We start from the raw sequence: 25,000 nt of genomic DNA on the forward strand, positions 1-25,000 counted from the left end.
GCTCAGAACAGAAAACGCTTACTCCAATCGAGTACAACAGCACTTTTCATGAAAATACAAATTTTTAACATGGTCGATTAATTCACACAACAGAATCACCGAGACAAAACGTGCATGGTAGTTTTCAATGTAAAAGTGGAAAATTTATTGTACTTCCCTGACAAGTCTTTGACAATTTTTTTCCTCAACCGCGGGTAACTGTCGGTGAAATCAGATGTAACGCAAAGGAAAAAAATTGAAACAATCACTTTACACTGACAAAGACCAATGAGCCAACGAAACAAAAAATAGCGCTGCACAGGTTTTTACACGAATAACGCGAAACTTCACCCCAAGGCCTTCTCCGCAAAGCAAAAACTAACACACAGACAAAAAACAGACGGACTTACTGGGATAGAAAAACGTGGTCATACGCAGACAATGTTTCTCTCAACGAACACAACTTAAAACGGTTGGCCAAAGCCACGACAGAACGCGTCATCGAGTTCATCGCTTTTTTGGTTACCTTGTTTCAAATAAGTCTCCTGAGGGGGAAAAGCCAGAAACATTTAAAGAAGAATAAACTGCGCAGGACTTGCTATGCAAAGTACTACACGAACTACGGTCCAACATCACTTTGTACCTAATAAAGAGCCAAAAATAGACTTCGCTGAGCATAAACAAATCCTATCGACCTTTCTTTGGCTGATCAAAGAAAACGATTTTTTAGAGACTGTGGATGTGAAACTATTTCCTATGAGAAAATCATCGCTGTTAATAGACCACATCCATAAATGGTGGGCACATTTGCCTGGACAAAACACAAAGAGATGTTGCTTTAGAACGAATAAGCACATAAAAGAATAATTTATTTGCCGCCATTTATGAATATGGATTATGGACCAGCGAGCGACTCTTGAAAATAAAAAGGTTTGTCCCGTTGAATCCCGTATTTTTTCAGGGTTCTTCATACAAGCTTGCTAAGAGCTTCAATCGTGAAAAGAAAAGCAGTTAATGGATATGGTGAGGAACAATATTAAATAAATATTTCGTTTGTGTCACGATGAGGTCACTTTCTTGCCGACCGCAACACCGACAACCGACATGCACCCAAACCGACCAATCACAACGGTAAACAGGTAATTTCCCCATCGTCTGAACGAGTCGAAGTGTCGCGACCTCAATCACAGGTGACCACAACGTGAAACAAACAAACCTCATCATTGTCGTTTCAAGCGTGTTATTATTTGTAACGAGAGGTGTATGAAAACGAAAGTGAATTCAGTTCCAGGCAATGCTATTGTAGCTAGTTGCTAGGGCATCCAGTCTAGCCTCACGCCTCATTTGTACCGCAGTCACAACCATAACAGTTTCAGACAACAATGATTCAAAAATGGCGTCCGCCACTTGAAACTTGACCGCAAGCTCGTCATCATCGTAATCAATCCACAGCGGCTCCTCTTCGCGAAGCTCCTGAATTAAGATGGCGTCTACGAAATCCTTTTTTCCTGCCTTAAGTGGCGTTTTGCGGCGAACACTGTCTACGGAAGGTCTCGACTCTCCTAACCCCATCAAATTTAACACTTCCTGTTCCACAACTGGAACGTAATCGCTTTCGAGTACTAACGGCTGTAATCCGCGATGCAATCGGCGTTTATGTCGCGATTTTGTTTTCACCCAAGAAGGGCGATTCGTCGGGACCTCCTCGAATAAAAGTTCTTTTAGTACATTCCCACTCAAATCGAACACCAATCGTCGATAGACTCGTTTACTGTTCGCTTCAAGGTCGTCGTCAGCTTCGTCTTCTCCAATGATTTCGAAAGGCGGCAAGGCCGTGTCGATCGGCAATCCTCTTTGCTTGCGTTCAAAGTAAAACGATAAAGAAGAAGCCACCATTTGTCCAACTTCACTTGGGCGATGAGGAACGGAAAACAGGAAAGACGCTGCGCTGGAGCGCCTTGTAATCTCCTCTTCCTCGTCTTCGTCCTCTGTCGGGAATTCAATTAGAGTATTTGTATGAACTGTAAATTCTAAGCGTTCGCCATCATCAGCGAACTTGTCCCGAGCGCTGTCAAGGTGTTCGTGTAATCGTCGCAGCTGATCGAGCTTTTCTGCCAATTCCTTTTCATCGATAGACGATCGTCGTTCGTCCGTCGGACTCCCGGGAGGTGTCGCGTTTTCCTCGATGTACTTGGATACCCCTTCGGGAAACCGCTGTACGGCCATAAATCGATTGGATATGGGTGGAGAACGAGGGCTCCCCTCACCCGAGTGGAGTTCGTCTCCTGATGTCTCCCTAGGGGTGGTAGTTGAATCCGCAGGTTGTGCATCGTGCACTTCGTCAATTTTAGCTTTCTTTGCCCTCATGATAGAAACCATTTGTGAAGCAGCTTCCATTAACAATGCATCTGAGAGTCTATTTATCACAGAATTACTTTCTTCCCCAGAAATTCTCTTCTCCACATGCAAGTCTTGCTGCCGTTGCTCACCATGAGACGGAACAAGATCTCTTTGTGTCCTCAACCTTGGAAACAAATCTCTCCGTTCCGTAGTATTTAAGTCCGGTCCAGAAATCTCTTCCTCGCCTCCTGACAGTGAAATTATGTCGGCTTCAGGCTCTTCCTCCTCCCCTAACCATCGAAACACTTCTTCCTCGTCCTTAAACAAAGTTCCTTGTTCCTTGTTTTTATTAATGAAGTTACTTTCGCCATTCCTTGGTGCATCCTCCTCATAATCGCTGACATATTCGACTGCTTTCGCCGCAAATTGATCAATACTATCCGACTCGTCATGAGTCTTCGGAACGTCTTCGGTAGTTTTACGACGCTTATCGATCACACTCGTTAGGCAGCTCACAGACTCGGCCAACAACATCGTTGACAAGTCGTGAACGATTCTATCCGCAGTTTGCCCATCAGAGTATTTTTCTCGAGGTTGAAGCTTTTCTTCAGTCTTAGCAGGAACGCCAACAGATACCCTACTTTCCTCGCTGATAGTTTGCAGCTTGGGGCCTTGCGTTTCAAAATCGTTTTTCCCGCTCACTTCAATAAGGTCGTCCTTATCATCAAATTTGTTAACATCTTCGTGCGCATCAAGCTCTTCTGCAATGCTTTCCTCGTCAGTAGACTGCTCTAAAGAAACCGATCGTGTCTGAGAATACGTTGGCCTTTTATTCTTTTCCTTGCTTCTCTCAATCGACCCTTCTTCCTTTAAATACCCACTCACTCCTTCCAGCAGACTTGGTTCACTAATGGTTGTGTCATGATTACTCCCCGAAGCATAAAAATCTGAGGTGTAGGACGCTTGAGGTATTAAATTTCCTGATTTCCCTTCATCCGTTTGGTCCAAAACAGAGAGTTCGTCTACGCTGTATGAAGGTAGCTGTTTCTCTTTTATCCCGGATTTAAGTGATTCTTTTTCGCTCCTCGACGATCGTTCGGCACTCTGAGACGCGATACTGTTTTCCTTAGACAAAGACACTGTTTTACCAGCAGAAGGAAGTATGTCTTCAAATTCAGAATTTTCGTCCTTTGTGGAAATATCTTTTGAATTTTTATTTTCACCTTTTGACGTAGATTTGACCGACTGACGTTCTCCTGTAGGCTGATAATCTTGTTTACCAGACTCAGCTTCGCTACCTTTCGCGTCTTCCACGATACTAATGTGTTCACTAATATCGTCCTCAGTTTTGCTTTCCTCACTTTGAACGCTTTCAAAAGACGAACTATACGCTGTTCTGGAGCTGCGCGACTTCTCTGTCGACGCAGACCGTAGTAAGCGAGAAGACTTAGAGTCCCCGGAAACAACCGAATCTCTTGTCCCAACAACACTCGACCGCTCTGATATGTCATCCTCTGATTTTTCGGCTACAGATTTCTGTTCACTATCGAGAACAGACGCTTCAGGGCGAGAGAGTTTCGTCTTTGAAACAAATTCGCTATCCTCGCCCACCGATGTGTCTTCTGCCGTCTTAGCTTCATCCGAGATATTCACCGAACCTTTTTCATGGCTCCCCGACACTTGCCTCCGAAGAGCAGATTGGCTTGAGCTTTGAGACTTCTGTTCGGATTGAGACGTTTTGGATGCACTTCGTACGACGCTTGGTTCACTAATGGACAAGTCTTCGGCAGTTTTCGCTTCGTCTGCTATTTCTCGTTCTGTATCGGGTTTTTCCGAGATAGTTTTTATTTGTTCACTCTCCGCCGACTGTCGTCGCGTCGTTGTGACCGGTTCGTAACCACTTCGCGACCTCTCGTTGAGGTCGAGATCAAGATTCGTATTTATAGAGTCCTCACTTCTAGGGAGAGACCGCCTCTTTTCAAAGGAAGTAGTTTCCTTTTCTTTCTGTTTCAAGCTAGGCACATCGGAAATTGTTTTATCACTGCGACCACTGAAGTCTAAATCCGCGATACTTGAACCTTTCGCTCCGGCTGATCCACTCTTGAAGGACACAGAGACGCCTTTTTCAGGGGGGGTGAGCTTGCGACTTCCACTGGTATCTGAGGTCCGAGAAAGGTTGTATCTGATTTCACGCGAGGGAGTTGAGGTGTTGGTAACTTCACTGGAATCACCCTTGATGTTCATGGAATTCAAATCTACTGAGCCCGTTTCAAGTCTTTTGGAGTCTGTTTGAGGGCGATTGAGCTCAGCTTTCGTCCTGCATATCACCATTTCCACGGCCTAGTAGAGCAAACAAATGCCCAATGATAAACTCGTTACAGCACGTACCGTTTTTAGTTACCATAACAGCGCAGAAACAGATGTTATGGTAAATTGCTGCATAAACAATATAACAGCTGACAAAAAGACAGATTAAGATTTGCAGATAAAATTCAGACTTTGGCACTGACTAGACGATCAAATATTTTCGTACCTTACGTTTTATCTTAACCAAAAATGGGTGGCTACAGAGCGGAAAAATAATGTCCATCAAATGAAAACTATCTGATATGAATCTGGCGTAACAATAATTTTAAATGCAAAGCTTCAGCAGCCACTAAAAGAGCCAAACATATGTTTCCAGCGAGATGTTTTAGAGACTGAAATTTTTGATCGTGGTGACAAAACGTTCGCCTTAAATTTGGTTCCCGTGCTCTAAAAACAATCATGGTCAAAGCAGTGGAGTATAAAATCGCTGAGGTAGTTGTGACTTTCGCAAACATCTCCTTTCACCCATTAATGTTGGTTGGAGACCCTTATAGTTCCAATGACTTTAGAACGGTTTTCAAACTGCTGCTTGTAAATTTATTCTTCTTCCTTGATTACAAACACCGTAAAAACTCGGTTCTACTCCTTGCACTGAAACTAGAATCCCTTTTGGTAATTAATCGTAACCTTAAATATTGTGGCTTGGGTTTACGACCTTGATAAAACTTGCAACCTTTATCGTGAGCCTCTGTTACAGTACGCGCGAGAGCTTAATTGCGACAGTAGAAACCTTAGAAAAATCTAGAAAATTCTGGAAATAGTGAAAAGTACTAGGGAGAGTGACATAAATTAATTAAACCTTCCTTAACAAATATTAAATGATAACAAGACGAACTAAAGTAAATGGATATGGTATAACTGAGTTGAAAAACAAACACTAGGCGTTCAGCTGTAGCTACGACCCTGATGAGCTTTCCGTGGGTTATGGGGTTTCGAAATCAGCAGTAGATGTAGGAGCCACAATTTATAGAACACACAGACGCTATCGTAGCCATCTGCTTCTCATTTGCCGTATACTCTCAGAACCTTGTCTCAAATTGTCCTGCCTGGCAAAACCTCTTTACCCTGAAACTTTTTTTGCGGCTCACTCGCCAGCTACACCCATTTAAGAATACTAACCTGCAGTTCCTGCCTCAAGCTGGCTTCCTGAGCCCGCAGCATGGCCTTCCGTTGCTTTTTTCTTTCATTATACAAGCGCTTCACCTCACGCTTGCGCAGCTCCAGTTGGTCTCTCAACCGACGGACTCGTGACTCAATATCACTGTGATCTGATGTTTCTACACAAAAAGGTAGCAAACAATTTTAAATTATTACTTCCCATCGAAGTGTAATGAAAAAAGGTAACCAGTTAGCCACAATGGCAAAAGTCATAAGCTGACGTTTCGAGCGAGCAGTCACAGAATGATTACTTGTTAACGGATACTCTGAGTGAGGAATCTACCTTTCTTAGCCTTAACGTTTACTTTTTGCGTGTCACCTTCAGAAGTTGACAATTAACAAATTCAGGTCGAGGGAGAGTTTGAAAACAGCTGTAGGAAGTTCGTGTTCTGCTTTTTTTTCGCCAAACTACTCAAAATCTATACAGCTTCGATCCCGTTTAGACATAAATCACGTTAAGTTTAAAAAACGTGCTGAATTCAACAAAATTCGATGGATACAGCTGTTAGTGAGATAATGGACTTTTCTCTGTAGTCTCCCACGCATACATGATACTCCTACTGAACTCAGAGTTTTCAAAGTCCTAATTGTAAAGCCGGACGGTCAAGGTAATGAAAACATTTTCTTTCCACGTGTGGTACATGTGCCTACCGAGGTTAGGTGCAAGTCCATGCAGACATAGTTAATAGAAGGGAATGGTTATGAAACCCCACAAATTTCTTTGTTGTAGGGGCAGCTATTCTTAGAGTTATTTTCATAGAGTTATGTCGTAGAGTTAGAGTTAAGTTTCCAAAATCCTGAACTGCCAAAATCCTGAATTCAAGATTTTGAGTGCAAGAGCAAGTTTGACTGTCTCATTTATGAAATGTTTTTAATTAATGAACTGAGACCAAGCCTCAATGTACAGTCAGACTCAATTCGTGCGAAAGTGTTTTAATCCTTTTTTATTCTTGCATGTTTTTAACACCCCCTTTTGTACATTCTCATACTTTACGTACTTTTACTTCTTAGTTTTATATCTATATGTATGCAAAATTTTATCTTCACTTCTAAGATTGATAATGACCGAAGTTCGGTCGAAACGTCGCGCATTTTTCCCGATAATTTTTACCTCAAGATTTTGAACTTCCAAAATCTTGAATTCAGGATTTTGGCAGTCCAAAATCCTCAATTCAGGATTTTGGCAGTCGTTAACTCTAACTGTGAGTCATAACTCTACTGAAATAACTCTATTGATAGTTAACCTCTTTGTTGTAGGTTTTTGTTCTTTTTTTGGCCTTGACCGTGCACAAAACACAATAGTTGTTTACTCCGTACTGAGGAACTAACCAATAGAAACGTGTTGGTTACGTAATTCATGCAGAGTGTATGAGCGCAAAACAAAGGATTGTGTACGGTCGTGGATTTTCCAACCCAAATCTTGGCAACTTTGTTTGCTCCTTTGATGTTTGCGGCGCTTCAAAACCAGTCCCCTCTATTAACTATGATGCAGAATGGTGATCGTTTGGCAAAATATTTCATGGCTCCATTACAATAATTCCCCAGGTATTATGAAAACTTTTTGTTTGTCAATAACGTTTTTTTTTTCTTTTGGCCCTGGTTCATGTGACACGATGCATATCAGGAATTTTTTCTCACTTTAATGTGGTGACCCCTGGTGGCCCGGCGTCCCCGAGAGCATCATCAGGGAACTCACTCAACAACAACGTCCAAGAGCATAAGGACGCTAAAAAACAATCGGTATCATGAGCAAAAACGATTGCCCTTAACGATCGCCTCAGAACGTGCGTTTTACATTTGAATATCTTTCTTTGCCATCTTCTGCAAAACGACGACCTCCAAATGTCCAAAGAGACAACTGACAAACACAGCAGTTTCAGCCACTTCGAAGTGTTCATTTCAACGATTTTAGAGCAAAAGAGAGACTGCTCGCAGTCTATTACTATTAAGAAACTCGACCAGATGATTCACTTGCAGGAGATCTGGGTACTGACACTGAGGTCGTGGGTAGAAGTCTGGCGGGGGCATATGTGAAAGCGTTGAAAGTTGATTTTTGTAAGTGCAGCGGTCAATGTGACTAGCATTAATTATCTAAAAATCAAAGCCAACTTAACGATGGCCAGAGGATCCCCTAAAATACAACGTATACTTTCTCTTATCATGTTCCTGGCAATCTCTTAGTGAAACAGCGAAATCTAAGTTGCCATTGCTTTTTCCTGCGTGCTTCCCTCTTAGTTGAGACAACTTCTTTGCTCCGTGAGGAGGATGACATTTAAGAAATGATCACGAAAGTTGCATCGCACCATCAACCATAGTTTACAAAAGAAGCACCGTATTCTAATTATGAATAACCTTTCACGAGAAACCAAAAACCGAGTTTACAAAAGACACGAGATTTTCCTCATACTTTAGATTAAGGTATTTCATGACAAACTTCCAAACAACAGTACAACGAATTCGGCTTTCACTTCAAGCTTGAATAATCACGTGATAAACTAAAGAGAGAGCAAAATTCGATTACGAAACTTTACGCTTGCCATGTTACCTGAAAGGGAACTCGATAAGACCATTTCACTAGAAGAACGTCCTCTACCATTACCAAAGAAAGACAAATTCTTCTTCTCATAATTATTACTTTGAAACAGGAAACTCACTATTTGTACTCCAATACTTCCGGTATTTCGGGACCATGCTTCTTCTTCACAGTCCAGTTCGAAATTATCCGTTGCGTGAGGGAAAAAGCTGGGCTTTGCGGACACTCACGTCGAACGAAGAAATATCACGGAAAAACCGCTGTTCGGTCATTCGTCGGGAAGAACGGCGTTACGAAAGAGTCACAATATTCAATGCATTTTTCAAGGCGAATGAAAATCCTATAGCAACTCTCTTTTCGGGCGCTAACATATCACAGCACGAATTTCATTAAACTGAACAAGAAAAGAAAACGCTTGAATTAAAAAAAAAAGGTCACTTGAAACAATAATAAGTCATCTTTTTCTCACCAGCAAAGGAAAGAGGAAAATAAGTGTTCAATATAGGTGTGCGTGTAGGGCTGTAATTGCTGAAGATCTTGAAATTCAAATTCTCTCTCTGCGGAAATGAGTTCATCGATATTCCCGATCATATAAATTCTATTTAAATGAGAGATTGTTACACCCACGGACAAGCTTTAAATTTTTGTAATGGAAAAAGATGCAGAAACTCATTCGTGTTTCGTGTCGATTGAAAAAAAAATTAAAACATATATAACCACAACAAAAATGAAAATACCGTTTAAAGTACTCGTGAAAACGACCATTCCATGAAAGTGTGTAGAGCTTCCGTGAAAGCTCTTATATGTCGCAAATGAGACAGTGACTTTCTAGAAAATTACAGACCGAACGTTAAAAGATAATAGCACATAAACTTTCTTCAAAGGCCGCAATAATTGTCAGCGAAATCTACAACAGAAGACATTAAATGCATGACAATCAAAACAACTTCTAATTAAAGTGCTACTATGACCAAAAATCAATTCTACTTTTTCTTTGTATTTCAAAACTATGTTAACTGAACACCAAGTAACCGAAGTTTAAGCCTTCATTTCAAAAAGACACCTGTTTATTTTGGCTGAAATTTTCCCAAGTAATGGTCCGCCATTACTAACTTTCAAATCTTGAGACAGCTGGATCGACGATAAGATGACGTCAAAGACTCACCAGTTTAAAAATGCATTGCGTGTGTACGCGCCTAAATTAATCAGCACCACGGGAGTTTCGAACCGTCAGACTTTTAAACTCGCGTTTTGCATGTATAATAAGCTGCGTTTACACACTGCAATTTTAAGCTTGTGAGCTTTTGACGTCATCTTATCCTCGATCCAACCCTCTGAGGTCCAATCGGTCAGTCTTGAACGTGAATTATAGCGAACCTAAACTTGCACTCAAAGAAAACAGCCTTTGGATAAAATTTTGACAGTCACGTGCCAAGCAAACACGCTGTCAAAAAAAATCACATTTCTCTTGGTGACTCTTGCATGCTGAAAAGGGGAGATTACTGGGACCTAGGAAGCCTTGAACATGACGTGAGAAAATGAGCCACATGAACGGTCAGCAGTCAAAGTTCTTGCAGAAATAAGATGGCGTCTAAACGAGCTTGTGAAGATTCCACTGCTTCTCCCGGCCGAGAATTTCTAAATTCTTTCGTAAGATATCTGGTATGTCGACTTAGAAACCTATAGTTTTGCATTTATACAATGTATTTCTGGGGATTTGAAGAGTGATGTAAAATTGTCCATTTCATAAGGACTTAGTTTGCATTATTTTGACTAGTAACTTACTATTGTCGACTGTAAATGGTTGCGGTTGTATCAAACTGCATGTTCACACTTTCTGAATAAAGCTACTGGTGGAAAATAACAGGCATTTGAGAGAAAAAGCTCTTGAGTGGTGTTATCTGCAAGCTTACAAAGAGGGGCTGAGTTTACCCCTAAAATGCACCAGATACAACCATTTGAAGCCGAATTTTCAAAATATTTCAGGGAAGCGTGCCCCGAAATCCCCCCTCCCCTCCCCCACTACAAAGCAACCTAGGGCCATATGCCTATTAATCAAGCCATCTTGCCTACTACTCAAAACCATTTTGACTGGGTTGAATTAAGGCTCTTCAGGAACCCAGACAATTTATGTTCGGGTATAAAAAAGATATCAACCGTATTAAGAGTTTCTTAACACTGCTTTTTCCAAATCCTTCTTAATTGAAATTTTAAGAATTCTTTACAATTGCCCCTTTCAAGTCTCCTTGAAATTGCTGCTGGTTGCTTTAGTTATCACTTTACTGGGTTTTTAAAATATCCACTTTTCAAACTCTTACAATTACCGACCTTTTTAAGATTGCCACTTACAGGCTCTTATTAGGCGCAATTTGCATACCTTTTTTCGAAACGTCGCTTTTTATACGTCAAGTTAGTGAGGGGTACGTTTCCTTAACGATATCACACCTACACACCGTTTGAAATTGAAAACCTCTTTGCAAATTGGAATAGAAACAGTTTGTTGTGTCGTCGCAGGAATAAAACCATGGATACCATTCGTTCGGCCATGGAAAATGTGACCGTTTTCTTTGGAAATTACGAGTAATAAAAGGAAAAATAGACATTAATTTGTGAGATCTCGGGTTAGGTACACTTTAAGGTTTACAACGCTTTCCTCCCGAAGGATGCAAACTAAAAAAGATACAAGAACTAAACATACAACCTGCAGTTCCTAACTCACCAGTCATAGAAGCTTCTTCCTCGCTTTTGCTACCATCATTAGAAGATCTGCGACTCGCACTAGGAGACTGAGAAATATCTCTCTGGACGAGCAAATCCTTCCGCAGAGGGGTGGAGTGCGTAGGCGTTAAAGAGCTATCTAACGACTCGAACGTGTCGTTGACATATTCCTCAGGGATTTCCTCGGGTATGGAAGTCTCCTGGGAACGAGTCTTCATTTCCACTTCCGGTATAGAGCTGTCGCGTGACTTTCCCGAGTCAAGTGACTTGTCACGTGCGGAGATAATTATATCCTCGGGGACTGACCTTTCACTGGCGCTGCGTTCGTGACCGTTTGAGCGGGAAACTTCGATGGATTCGCTGATGGTTTCGGTGCCTTGCGTGGATCGTATTTTGCCGCTTGTTCGACTCGAGGGGGATCCTGACACTGAAAAGCTAGCACCAGACGCGCGGAAGCTGCGATCTAAAAACAAACAGGAACGGAATTATCAATAGGCCGCTTTCTAAACACGACAGTGTCAAGGCATTGCCGTTCATTTTGTATTACTTTCAAATAACACTACCGAAAGCTTTGTGACCACAAAATGTCTGTCGAGCCTTCATAATTTAAGTGACAAACAACAAAGACAACTTTGAAAAACTGTTAGGCTGAACAGTTTTTAAAAACCATGATTGCAATGCATTTTAATCTTCTTGAATTTTGCCAATCCCTGCCTCCTTTTGTATTTGCTCTTTTATTCAAATGTTCCTTCAGTGTTTTGCATGATTTGGTTGCCAGTTCCCAGTCGCTGAATTTGGCTAAATTTCGTGACACACAGCTCCTTTAGGTGCAGGCATTTTTACGCGCCATCTGTTCTGCGCCACGACTGGCACGTTTGCGTCGATTGTAACTGGCCTCAGTAAGAACCCTGGCAGGGGCCGCGGAGAGCGAGGAGCTGAGGGGCTATAGCGCCCCACCCCCCCCCCCCACTTTTTTCCTACGGTATTGTTTCTTCCTAAATCTCTCCCCCCTCCCCCTATCACTTCCGTGATCCATACCAAAACCTAGCTCGACCCCCCCCCCCCCCACCCACACTTTTAAACGTACTCCGCGGCCTCTGCTTGGTTCATGTTTGCAACCCTCTCTAACTCGCATTTACCCCCAGAGAATGTTACCAAACCGAAGCATTCTCACCGTTATTTTCATGATGTACATCGCTTCGTTTCCTTACCTTTGTGCTCCTCCTCTTCGCTTGTCAGGCTTGACACTCTTCCTTTCTTTCTTGAGCTCTCAAGTTTCAATGCCTCGTTCAGCAGATTTCGCACCAACGTTTCCTCTTGGTCGAGACGCTTTTCCCACTCTAGCAGCTTTTTCTTGTCTTCTAGTAAATTCTCGGCCTCCTTCCTCCGTTTCATAAGCTTTTGCTCTCGCAGTGTTAAGTATCTGTGACAAGAGCGTAAACAATCAATGAACGAAACCATATATAAAAAATGAAAAACTTAATTTCTAATTATCCCCGGCCTTCATCAATAACGTTTTTCCACATCACATGGTCAATTCATTCATTCTCGAATATATTTTCAACAAACGAAATTTGAGAAATACCGATATAAGATTGGCTTGTGCTATTATCGGCAAACGAAAGCCTTTTGCTTGCCAAGAATTAGAAACACTAAGGAATTCATTGATGCAACTTGTTTTTCACTTCTGCAAAATTACTCCTCATAGTTAGCAGTACTGAACAGTACAGAAGCAAGTTAAAATTAAATATAGTTTCACAAATATATGGAAACACCCGTTGTTTGCGTAAAGGTGGTTAAAAATCTCTCTAATTATTCTTTCTGTATCGAGTATGACCTTTACCGGGAAGAGAATCAAAAGGGGTGTCCTTAAAAATTACCAGGATTGGAACACGATTGGAAGGCCGTGAATGTTCTGCGCCCTTCACAGAAGTAAATCAATAACTGACGCACCCGAGTTCCGACGCTACAAAAATAATAACAAAGCGGAAAAATGTCATATCCAACTACATTTTGGAAGAAAACAAGATCAATTTCATTAAGGGGGTACCAAAAAATTATAAATCACCTAAAAACAAAAAACTATTTCAGAGAAAACTACAGCTTTGATCTTGTGTTGCAAATAACAAAAATTGTGCCATCGGCGATGAAATCGTGGGTAACGCTTTCCTATATACTTTTGGTTACACAGCCAGTCTGGATTTCGACAAGAAATATCCCAGTTCGCTCTGCCTCTCTGCTGCATTTGAGACTACACAGAATTAATCCTGTGCACGCTGTGCGGACCTATGGTCACCACGGACTCGCACTCAATAGCAAGCTTACGGGACGACGACGCCGACGACGCCAAAGAGAACGTTGTCTAAATATATTATTTCTTGTTGTTGCAAGAATTTCCTGATGACTCCAAGTCGTTCGGAATGGAAAGTGTGTATCAATATTGTAGGAATAAAATTGGTATGAACGGTATGGTTGTTTGGGAAGAAAATCAAAAATGTTTCGTCGGGTCCCACGTTTTCTAGACAACCTCAAATTTGGTAAATTCGCGTCGTTGTTAGGACGACAAGTAGTACACACGGAGCAACTTGTCGCAGAGCCCTGTCGCTGCGACTTGTCACCTAGTGTGTCCCGGCCTTTACACAGTGCAAAGCTATATTTTGAGGTGATGTTTTCGTCGATCTTCACCGACGTAGATATTAAGAAACGGTCCAGATAAGAACGATAGCAACATCGGAAGCGAACATGTTGGAATTCAATTGGTATGCAAAAAGGTGATAACTCTTCTATTGCCTGTACTTACTTCTAATTGGCTTAAACAGCAAAAGTTAGCAAAACTTCATAAAAGCAGTATTATATTCATCCTTACTTTCCAACCACCTTCCATCTTTCATCTGGTCTCAGTTTAAATGAATTCCACAGAAATCGTATGTGGGGAACATGTAAAATTGTAAACGTTTCTTGGCTTTTGTTTTCAACTCTTGTGATTGGTCAAAATCTTTTAACACAAAAAAACACCCTTTCAAAGTGGGCTGTAAATGAATTTTATTGCGTTAACGGCTTTCCTGTAGGTTTATGCATTCTCTGTGTAAAAATGATAACATTCCTATGTGGGGAAAGCCCCGTTGCCGCATAACAAAGGAACTACTTAAAGGCCTTAACAAGAAACTGCTGAGAGCACGTGAAGTGCTGCGAGGGTGCGCGTGAAAAGAAAGTAATTTTGAACTTGCGACCTTGAATGAGAGAAGAAAGCTCAGTAAGGATAGCAAGAGAAGTTACAAACTATTGTACTTGGAATATAGTCTCTATCTGTAGTTTCATTTGGCAGCCTGTCTGGATTTTGTTCCAAGTTTAAGCACATCTGTGTCACATTACCCGTTACATGTCAATCAAAATTATTTACAAGTTCAAGTTCTAAAATGTAACGTTTTTACTACGAACTGTGGCCAAAATGCATTCCGGTCATTTTTTGTAATTATGCCAGTATACGAATTGAAACAATAAGAGAAGGTTGCGACATAAGTTATAGGGAGATATCTGTTTACAAGCATTGCTTTTATTCAAATATGCCAACCACAGGAACAAAAGACCCTTTGTTTCGACAGCCAATGAGGCTCTGGTTGGCACATTAATGACTATTTGTTTCCTTGCGCGAATCACACATGGTTGAGATATAGAAAAATCGCAAAAATCGCAAAACACTGAACAGCCAGAGAACACAAGACCTCGACAATAGTCGCGATTTTTGCGATTTAAAGATTTTTGCAAAAATCGCGACTCTTGTCGGGGACTAATGTTCACAATTCACAATTTTCGCAAAAATCGTTAAAATCGCGAGTCTTAGTTGGGAACTGGCCTTCTTCTTTTCACTTTTTACAATTTTTGCGATTTTTCGGAAAATTCGCAATTTTCGCATTTTCGTGCAAACCTGGACATAAGTAACATGTTTTGCTCAAATCTGAAGATAGTTGTATGTACCGGAAGTATATATATATATTTGATTCACTTCCACGAATTTGGTATGCCCGATGTAAATGGCACTGCTCATTGTTAATATTTTGATATTTTTAAATCGCAGCAATATCTGTTGTCACTTGAGCAGGTGGTTTCACGTGAAGTCATCGCCGCCGTGTTGGTGGACGAAAACAAAAGATCTCTCGTTAGCTTGTTTCGTTCGTCTACCAGCAACTGTACAATGCAGCATTGTTATCTGTCTTTCTAAGAGATTGGTTGCAAATCATCTATTAAATGCTCAATTATTTGAAGTTGTGCTTCAATAAGCATTTCGATTGATTTGTTTGCCTTTGAGGGAGACTGATTTGATTTATTAGCTAGACAACAAGCTCCATCAAATATATAAGTTAATGGCTCAACAGCTGGTATAGTTTTTTGTTCAAAAAAGCTCTCGAATACATGGCGTTTCCTATCAGTATCTCATCCACTGTGACAACAAAAGAGCTGAGCTGAGAGCTCTCAAAAGCTGAAAGACTCACAAAAGCACATTGTCTTCCCCTCAAAACACCGCTAAAGCGATCAGCACATTGATGAATACTTTCAGCAACAAATAAAATAACACGTACTGCTACGTAATTCCGCGAATAAGCTATCTACACGATCACGCACGCGTCTGACTAAAATCATTTCATGTTCAGAAATTGACAAACATCCCGAGCAAATCGAGATATTGGACGCCTGTGAGAATAGAGTTGCTGCTCCCTGGCTCTCGGAGCAATGATGTGGCGCAATATCCACAAAAATTCAACTAACAAATCTAATGCAAGCGCTCATAACTTAACCCCCCGACTGTCACTATTCATCGAAGATCTGCACGTAGAAAAAAAACCCTACAACCTACACTGGTAAAGCTGTATTGATTGACTGCCAACGAAAACGAGATTCAGATAGACCTAAATGTTCATATTTTTGCCATGTCTGGTTTTACTGAACATGACAATAAGGCTTTAAAAGTTGTGTCATAACCCTTATCACTGAGTTTAAGAAACGACGAAGGACACGGCGACGACAACGCCGCAACACCACAATATTATACACTTAATGTATGGTCCCGAGGGAAACAGTTACTTTTGTTTTCCCTCGAGTCCTGATGTTTCCCGAGTCGAAGTCTTGGGAAACATCAGGACTCGAGGGAAAACAAAACTAACTAGTTTCCCGAGGGACCAGACATTAAGTGCTTTGTTATATATTTAGACTTTTCCCGCAACAATCCAGCAAAACATCCGGAGCGGGCAACAACTGCGGAATTGTATCCTGGTCGGGATACATTTGAATTTGATCAGGGGCACGTGATCAAGATTCAACCAGTCACAGTGCTCGTTTTGTTGAGTGAAAGTCTAGGTATATAACAATAAACACATAATGACTGGTCCCGAGGGAAACAGTTAATTTTGTTTCCCGAGAATCTCAAAGTTTCCCTGGGGAGCAGCCGAGGGAAACAAAAAAAAAATTCGGGACCAGTCATTAAGTGATTTCTTATTTAGCGCAAAAAGAAAAACCTGCAACGGCAATAGCAACAGCGGTTGTCGGTCAACATCTGCGGCTAACAGTGTACTGTTACCCTCTGACGTCATAGATTTTGCACTGTTGCCCGCTCGGAGACTTTTGGCGGGAAACAGTTTTATTGTAAGATGTCATGTGACCTCAAAGTAAACAGTGAGAGGGCGCGCTGTTGGGGGAGAAATTTCAGCTATATAACAACATTGGTTAAAAGAGAAAAACAATCGTGCTGCACGTGCAGCACGCACGTTAGAAATATTTTTGCGGTACTCAGCATAACAACAGGGACTCAAAGATCTACGACGCGGTCGTCAACGAGAAAGCCACAAAACAACGGCATCATTGGTTAAAAGAGGAAAAATTATCGTGCTGCACGTGCGGCATATGCATTTCATCGCATATCAACGACGTAAAATCACCAGTTTTGAGGTTTTGACGACAACGCGGGCGTACAAATGTGAATCTTTCATTCTAAATTTTTACTCTGAGACCGTTCTTACCAATTTATTTTTAGGATACTTCGTCCACATTGTACGACGTGAACGAGATGAACTAAAGCGACGTTTTCGTCGAGTAGATCTTTTAAGTCCCTAACGATGTGAAATTCCCAAATTTGAGGTTTTGACGACAACCTGAGCGTACAAATGTGAACCTTTTCACTCCCTATTTTTACTCTGAAACTGCTCGTACCTAATATATTATTAGGATTCTTCGACAGCACTGTACGACGTGACTTGATGGAATAATTGCTTACGACTAACCACATTGCAAAGCTATGTTTTTGAGGGTACGTTTCTGTCGACGTCGCTCCTTAGATCTGGAAGACCCTATTCGCTAAATATCGCTGCATTAAAAACGATTAAAAACGCTGAGATAGGTTCCAGGTGATCTGGTGACGTAATTCGGAGGACTGGAGAGAAAAATTTTAACGCCGTATCCCACAACCGCGCGCGGCCTTATTTTCGAACAACATGGCAGAGGCGAGGTTAGATCTTGTCGGGTCTACTTGAATGTTCATTCAGTAACAGGAAATGTGGCAGACACGTAATGATCTGTTGAGTTTTGGCGATGGCAATACTGCAGGGAGTTTGGAAACAACACCTAAGGTCGCACGCGGTTGTGGGATACGGCGTTAAAATTTCTCTTCCCGGTTGTTTTAACGTTACGTCATCGCCGCCAAGTTGGTGGCGAAAACAAAAGATCTCTGATTATCTCGTTTCGTTCGTCCACCAGCAATTGTACACTGCAGCGTTGTTACCTGTCTGTCTAGAGATTGGTTCCTTGTGAAAGATAGATGTAGATTAAGAAACCACCTACAATGCTACAGCTCAACGGGAAAGTCATCTATATTTAAGAATAGGTCAATTGTAATTCAAAATCGGACAGACTAATTATCTAAAAGAAGATACAAGGACTTAATGACAATACCTGCTTGGAATATTTTCAAATGCACGAAGTCGTCCTGGGCGACACACGCAATGTACAAGACCTTACGAGTGATTGTTCAGCGCGAGATTAGGGTCCCATGACAGTTTAATGCTCGTAAAACGGGTTTTGCAAGTCAAAAACACAAGTCAAACTAGGCATTTTGAGCGATAATGAGAATATGAAAAACTTAAAAGGCTAAACTGTGAGAAAATTTGCTCAACTGGACATTTGAGTAAATCACCGAAATTGCCCTACTGAAAGTTGAAAACTATGACGAACATTATTTCGGGCAAACACTACATACTTAGAACGAAAGAGACGAAGATATTGATATGACGAGGAAATGCAGCTGAAGTTTCAGTTCGTGAGAATTCTGATTTAAATTTAGAATCAGGACCGTTTCTTCCCGAAGGCATATTACTCTTTCAGGCGACCATTGCAAAAAATTTGCACCAACATTAACCTAAAGGATACTTCAAAAAAAAAACATTTCACTTCTACAGGCACCAAACTGTATTCCGCCTTGAGGCTTTGAACACAAAATTCTTCTGCACGATCGAACGTGGTAAAATGAAAGGTGAACATGGATGCTCTTGTTTGGTTGCGTTGCAACACGAACGCAATCATACGAAAAAAATCGTCTAACTGTAACCCACAATTTGTTTCAGCATTCGGCAGGTGGAGGAACAACAATCAAGTGTAAAGTAACGAGAAATACCTTCTCATGCAGAAATACAGCCACATGGTCTTCGGAGATATGATAGATTAACTCGCCCGTAGGCCACTGCGCAGTTTGGAAGCCATCGAATCACCGACGAATTTTAAGAACGTCTCCTTTGCTAGTAAGAGTGAATGCAGCGACAACGTCAAAATTTATTCCAGGGACTTTTGTTTTCATTTCGCTCGTCTTTTCTGGCAGGTGCTCAAGAATAACTTGGTTAATCGTGTTTTTAAAAGCACGTGAGTAAAAACTTTGCAAAACATATGGAGAAATGATGAAATACTTCCACCGATAGATTGAAACCCAGAACTTGAATTTCGGAATGTGAATTTTTCGCGTTAAGGAACAAAGAGGTGACCATAAATTCTAAAAGAGGGAGATGACGTGTTCGTTTTAAAATCGTCGTGACAAACCATTTTCCTGCTATTTCAGTTGTAACTTGAAGAGTTTAGAAGACTGCAAAATTTTCCAAATTTTGCCGAAACACAAATATGCCAAACTAGGAGGGATTGAGACATTACACTACTTTGAGTGAAATTAGTAGTTACGAATTACATCAAATAAGGCTTTACGATAACTGACAAGTTATGCGGCCATATTTGCCTGTGACTGCCATGTGCCTTTGTTGACAAACAATTACGTGAGAGAAAATTAATTGCACGCTCGCGGCATTCTTATACGAATCTATCTAACTGCCACTAGCAAGATATTACCCGTCGCTAAAAAGAAAAAAACTAGATTGATATGTGTTAAGATAAATTTAACGCGAAGACGTGACAATATGCAAGCATCCAGAAACGATGTAATGAAGACAACATCACTTCATACTAAACCAAAGGATTCTACAGGCTGGAAAAACAAACCTGTCGTACTTACAAAAAAAAAACTCTACATGGTCAAAATATTTATTTAACAACTTGCCTTCCACATAAGTATAAAGATCTCGGAAAAACGGCAGAAATCATACGTCAACAAAGAAGAAATCACCATCATTTGACAGTTTTTAGACACAATTTGTATTTAACGACATTAAATCGTTATGCCCACCTGCGGATTATTCGGCAAAGCAGACAAAGCATCACTCGGTAGAAAATTACATAAATCGCTCCAAACAAATCCAGACAGGTAATAAACAGGTGTAACAACCGCTTTAACTTGAAAGGGCAAACAGACCAGAGGTTTACGATGTGACGTCGAACGTTTTAAGCATGAAAAATCCAATTTTACGGTCAGTTTAAATTACTCGCAGAAATATGTAAATTGCTGATCAAAATCCAAAGTACCTCATGGAGTGTGACGAAATTTCTAAACTTATCTCGGGCACTAGCCTGGAATTTAACTTTGCATATTCAATGCAAATAGAATTAACTTACGGTGAACAACTACGAGAATGTAAAGTACCAAAACAAAACAAATTTTGCCGACTTTTTGTTGATGTGAATGGGAAATATCTTGGCGACGTAAATGTCAAAAAAGAAATACCCAATGTTATGAAAAAGATGTGATTTTGGACTTCAAATTAGTCCACGGAAACAAACTTTTATAAATAGTATATTACAAATATATCAAGACTTTTTGAGAGCATTCGACAATATTCAACGCTAAATTAATCTGTGAAGAAAGTGTGAATATCTCATACAGTGTACGGAAAAAAACACTTGCCATAAAAACAAACGAAAAAATGTCATTTCGTCAACATGTCAAATTGAGTGGAAAATAGTCGAATAGAAAGAGGTAATTCGTTTGAACACACATAAAAATTTAACAAAGGCGATTTTTACAAACATTAAATGACTATTAAACTTAGCTGACCATCACAAATCACAAGCTGTCCTCCATAGTGGCACGCCAAGATAAACGAGCGATCGAAGTCAAGATGTACCGCAAACAAACCGCTTCTCTGCATATTCAGCACCGAACTTATAAAATTTTTTGGTTGGTTTGGTTCTTGATTACGTCAAAGCATACCGATTACACGCTCAATTTCCCTTCTAAAACAGGTCTAAGCCTGCATCAATGGCGGACCGAAGCTAAAAGGCGAACTTACGAACTACGTAACTCAGTAAAAATAGGCGAATCGCAAAAGTCAAAGAATAACGACCGGGCGTCGACGGGGCTAAGGTCCATATCGATAATTGCAATGTTCAGCGAAGTCTTGTTCGCCAGCATTCAACCGTACTTTTTCCAGTTGGATGATCTGAGCACCTCTCCCCAAGGCCAAGGAGTGATCTCGAAAAAGATGTCAATGGTATGTTTACGTTCAGCCGATATCGCTTCGGAAAATTAACGAAACTTCGATTAGCAGAGTTCTACGTAAGATCTCTTTAGAAGACTTAAATGCTATCAAATCATCGCTTTTGTCCTATAGTATGTCGCTGGAAAAGAACCTTACCACAGAAAGAGAACAAAATGCCTCCCAGCGCATTAAAAAAAACACCCAGTATCATCTCAATTTGTCGATCTAAAATTTCAGAATGGCCACAGGCTTCATCAAAGCCAATCTTCCGAATCATACAAAGCCATTCGCAGACCAGTATAAAGTCATTTTTATCTGAAAGAACGGATATTAAAATGTTGAGAATTAATAACTATATTTTGGATAATCAAGTGAATGACCGTCTCCAAATCACCCAGAAAACAGTCAAATATTTGCAGAGATAGACCACTCAAATGCAATTGAATCCAATACCGAAATAAAATAGCGTGATCGAGCGCAATAAAATGCTTTACCGGCAACCCAGACAGCGTAATTATCATCCAATACAACATTAACCTTGCGATACTGGAGGAGAACCACTGGAATCGAGATCACAACGACGAAAACTCTGACTCTAAACGTGGATCGCGATACCAGGGCGATACTACTTTCCGCGATACGAATATCGTGCCACAGAGTACTTCGAAACAATGAAAATATGCCTCATAGAATTCAGTAGGTAAGAGTCTTTACTCTACGAAACTTTTAGTTATTAATCTACTTCGATCATGCCAAATTTAGCATGTAACAGGAGCCCACAACTAGGAGCGAACAACAGGACTATTCCTGCAACGGCGTAGGCCGGTTTATTTTTAGATTGAATTTCCCGGGAATGAGGCTCCAGCAAAATCACGATGACCAATCACAAGAAACTATCCTGACGTCAAAGCGTAAGTTAACCGAACCGAAAATGCAATGTTTTTTTTTTTTTGGATGCGGAGAAGGTCTAAAAATAGTCGGTCTGTAAAAATTCCATGACATAGGCCAGGAGACCATCACCCGGAGCGTGCAACTTACCTATTTTCGTGCAACGGCGTTTTCACAAGTAAGGTTATTTTTAGATTGAATTTCCCGCTAATGAGACTCCCATAGGAGCCCGATGACCGATTACAAGAAATTAAGCTGACGTCATAGGGTCACCGAACCGGAACTGCCTTTGTTTTTTGATCTAATTCGCGGGAAGGGCTAGTCTAAAAATAAACCTACTTGTGAAAAAGCCGTTTCACAGACGCTGTATGGAAGTTGCATGTTCCAGATGGGCTCCTGCATAGGCTTGGTACGGGCCCCTGCATGAATATCATACAGCATTAACAAGGAGAGGAGGAACAAAAACCAGACCACTGAAAACAAAACGATTCAGTGGTTTCCCAGTGGGACCCTGCAAATGAATGGCGGGTATCGTAGCCCTTGCATCAAAAAAAGTATCGAATAAAGGTATCGTTGTAACCTCCAATCTGCTAAACAAGGCATATAGAACAGATTTATGTTTCTAAATTTTCCGTGATTCTTCAGCGCTTACTCACTTTTCCCCGGACTGACTCTTCAGTTTTTTCAGTTTCTGCATAACCGTTGAGTCTGAGGCAGTCGGCGATCCCTTCGTAGCCGAGTTTGTTCCGTCTTTGGCCGAGCCATCATCGCTTTCCCCCTCGGACAATGGCCTCTTTCTCTCGGATTCAACGCGGCTACCACTGAAAGCGCGGGAGTCGGATCGACTTAATCCGGGAGACTGGTAACTTGGAAGTTCGTCCACGACGCTGGCGTTTTGTGAAGCGGACGGTGATGCAGTCTTGATGTCTTCTGAGACTGACTGATCGGTGGATTGGTCACCGGGAGGTTTGTCTTCAAGCTCTTCCATTATTTCATTCGATTCAGCTCCACTCTAAAGGCAAGAACAAAAACCGCGCAAGCTTCATGTTAATACTCCTGTTTTAGAGCCATTTTGGCTGCAGTATGACACCCATTTCCTCGATTGCGAGCTCTTTTATCCCCTTTCGCGCGCTCAGCGAAACTCACTCGTTTTTTATTATTCAAGTACAGGCTAGCGGGGACACAGAAAATTCATAAATATAACGGGTATAACAATGATGAGAAACTCGAGTTGGATATGGGCATCGCGATAAACCAACCAGCTATTCCCAGTCTCAAATATCTCAAAATTATCCTTTCTGGAGTTCCGTTTTCTCTCTGAGATGGATAGTATTCTTTTACTGTCCTTATCCTTTTCTGCATCGCTTACCTTAACCTGTTCCCCTTTCACGTCTTCTTCTACCTTCTCGCCTTGGCCTCCCTGATGCGAGACCGCCTTCTCTCGTATCTTCTTGGTGTTTCTCCTTAGTCGAGCTATTTCCTCTTGCTGCATCAACAGCAACCTTCGTTCGTAACTGGCTGCGCGGTTAGCTGCCTTCAGGCGCTTGATCTCCGCCTAAAGCCAACGAAAGATAAGGAAAAAAAAAGAAAATGTCAGCCGAGAATTGCTGGTGGCAGTATGTTTCCTAGGCAGAAAATGTAGGTCCTGGCATTCACCTAGACACGAAAGAATTTTATTTTAAAAAGTTCACTAAAAAACAGCGAAATGCATGCATTTGGAGGATGTTTGCCTCCCAATAACAGTGTTCTCCAACTTAGTCCCAGAGATAATTTTTGAAATTTTTAATTATAAAATTCACAGGCTCAAAACAATCACGATCTCTCATGAACTCAAAACTGTCTTGATACAACGCTCTTTTTAAAACTAAAGTTATCTATTTCAAGTGACAAAAAAGGGATCATGTTGTCAATTCCCAGAAACATCCTTATCATTGATATCATAGAAAAAACAATCGATAAACGAGCAAAGAGTAAATAAAAGAACATTGAAAAATTGTCCTGCTGAATTGCGTTACGTGAACTAAAACTGAAAAATCACCGACATGGATGCGTGGAAATAAATTATCCATTGTTCATCCTTCCCGACTGGCTGTGGCAACGACGTTTTTAAGTGACAGAGGACCGATAAACGCAGCTTATGAAGAGCAATAGCAAAAACAATAACAACAATGATGCTGATGATGTTAAAGTGTTACTATGATTAAAAATCGCTTCCTTTTTTCTTCAGGTTTTGAAAGTGTTTGCTTAACACCTGACAGGCAAAATTTTTGAGCTTTGAGTTTTACCCAAAGGCTGCTTACTTTGAGTGCAAGTTTTGGATTTCACGGTCCGCCATTACTCCCGTTCAAAACTGACCGACTGAACCTCAGAGGGCTGGGTCTAGGGAAAGTGACGTCATTTGCCCACCAGCTTAAAAATTCAGCGTGTAAATGCAGCTTATTAAATACGCAAAACATGAATTTATAAGTCTGAAAGCCCGACACTCCCGGGGCGTTTACCATTTACACGAAAAATCCGGTTGCAATGGAACGCTTATAATGGTACAAGATTTCCCTGGTCAGTTTCCTGGCCCGAGTCTCACGCGGCTAGAAGAAAACAATGGCATATAAAAATGGCGCCTGCATCTGCAGTGTCGAAAGGCGGGAAAAGAGGCCGAAGTGAACCTGGTCGAGTGGGAGTTTACAAATGGTACAGGATTTTCCGGTCATTTCGGTTAGAACGGGAAAAGACGAATACGTGTGAGGATCTCCATCTTTTTCGGAACTTTGGAATGAGCTGTACCATTTGAATTTCCAACCGGAATTTTCGGTTTTTGTTGATAAATGGTAAACGTTCCCGTGCTGCATATCGCGTACACACACATTGCATTCTTAAACTAGTGAGTCCTTGACGTCATTTTCTCCTCGATCCAGCTCTCTCACGCCAGCGATTGGCAGACCATCAAATAGGAAATTCCAGTAAAAACAAAACGGTGTCTTTCTGAAATAAAGGCTTAAAACGTGGGTCACTTACTACCATTTTCGAGCTACCGTGAACAGCTAACTTTTTTTCGCGTTTTCCATGCTTAAATAATTAAAGTCTGTCTAGACAAACTGTCGCGGTTTTAATTGAACTAATTAAC

General features: G+C 41.1%; 1 protein-coding gene across 1 annotated transcript in view; it reads right to left on the minus strand.

The window, feature by feature from the left end:
• Window positions 1–121: 121 nt before the first annotated feature.
• LOC138026791 (centrosome-associated protein 350-like) overlaps window positions 122–25,000 on the minus strand; it is a 62,847-nt gene continuing 37,968 nt past the window's right edge. The window contains exons 26-31 of the mRNA XM_068874245.1: window positions 23,249–23,434; window positions 22,536–22,891; window positions 12,307–12,518; window positions 11,097–11,558; window positions 5,806–5,963; window positions 122–4,659 (exon numbers count right to left, since the gene is read on the minus strand). Of these exons, the coding sequence (XP_068730346.1) occupies window positions 1,261–4,659; window positions 5,806–5,963; window positions 11,097–11,558; window positions 12,307–12,518; window positions 22,536–22,891; window positions 23,249–23,434 (4,773 nt within the window). The 3' untranslated portion in view covers window positions 122–1,260. The remainder of the gene's footprint in view (window positions 4,660–5,805; window positions 5,964–11,096; window positions 11,559–12,306; window positions 12,519–22,535; window positions 22,892–23,248; window positions 23,435–25,000) is intronic.

Source organism: Montipora capricornis, chromosome 2 (assembly GCF_036669925.1).
Source record: "Montipora capricornis isolate CH-2021 chromosome 2, ASM3666992v2, whole genome shotgun sequence".
Lineage (NCBI taxonomy): Eukaryota > Metazoa > Cnidaria > Anthozoa > Scleractinia > Acroporidae > Montipora > Montipora capricornis.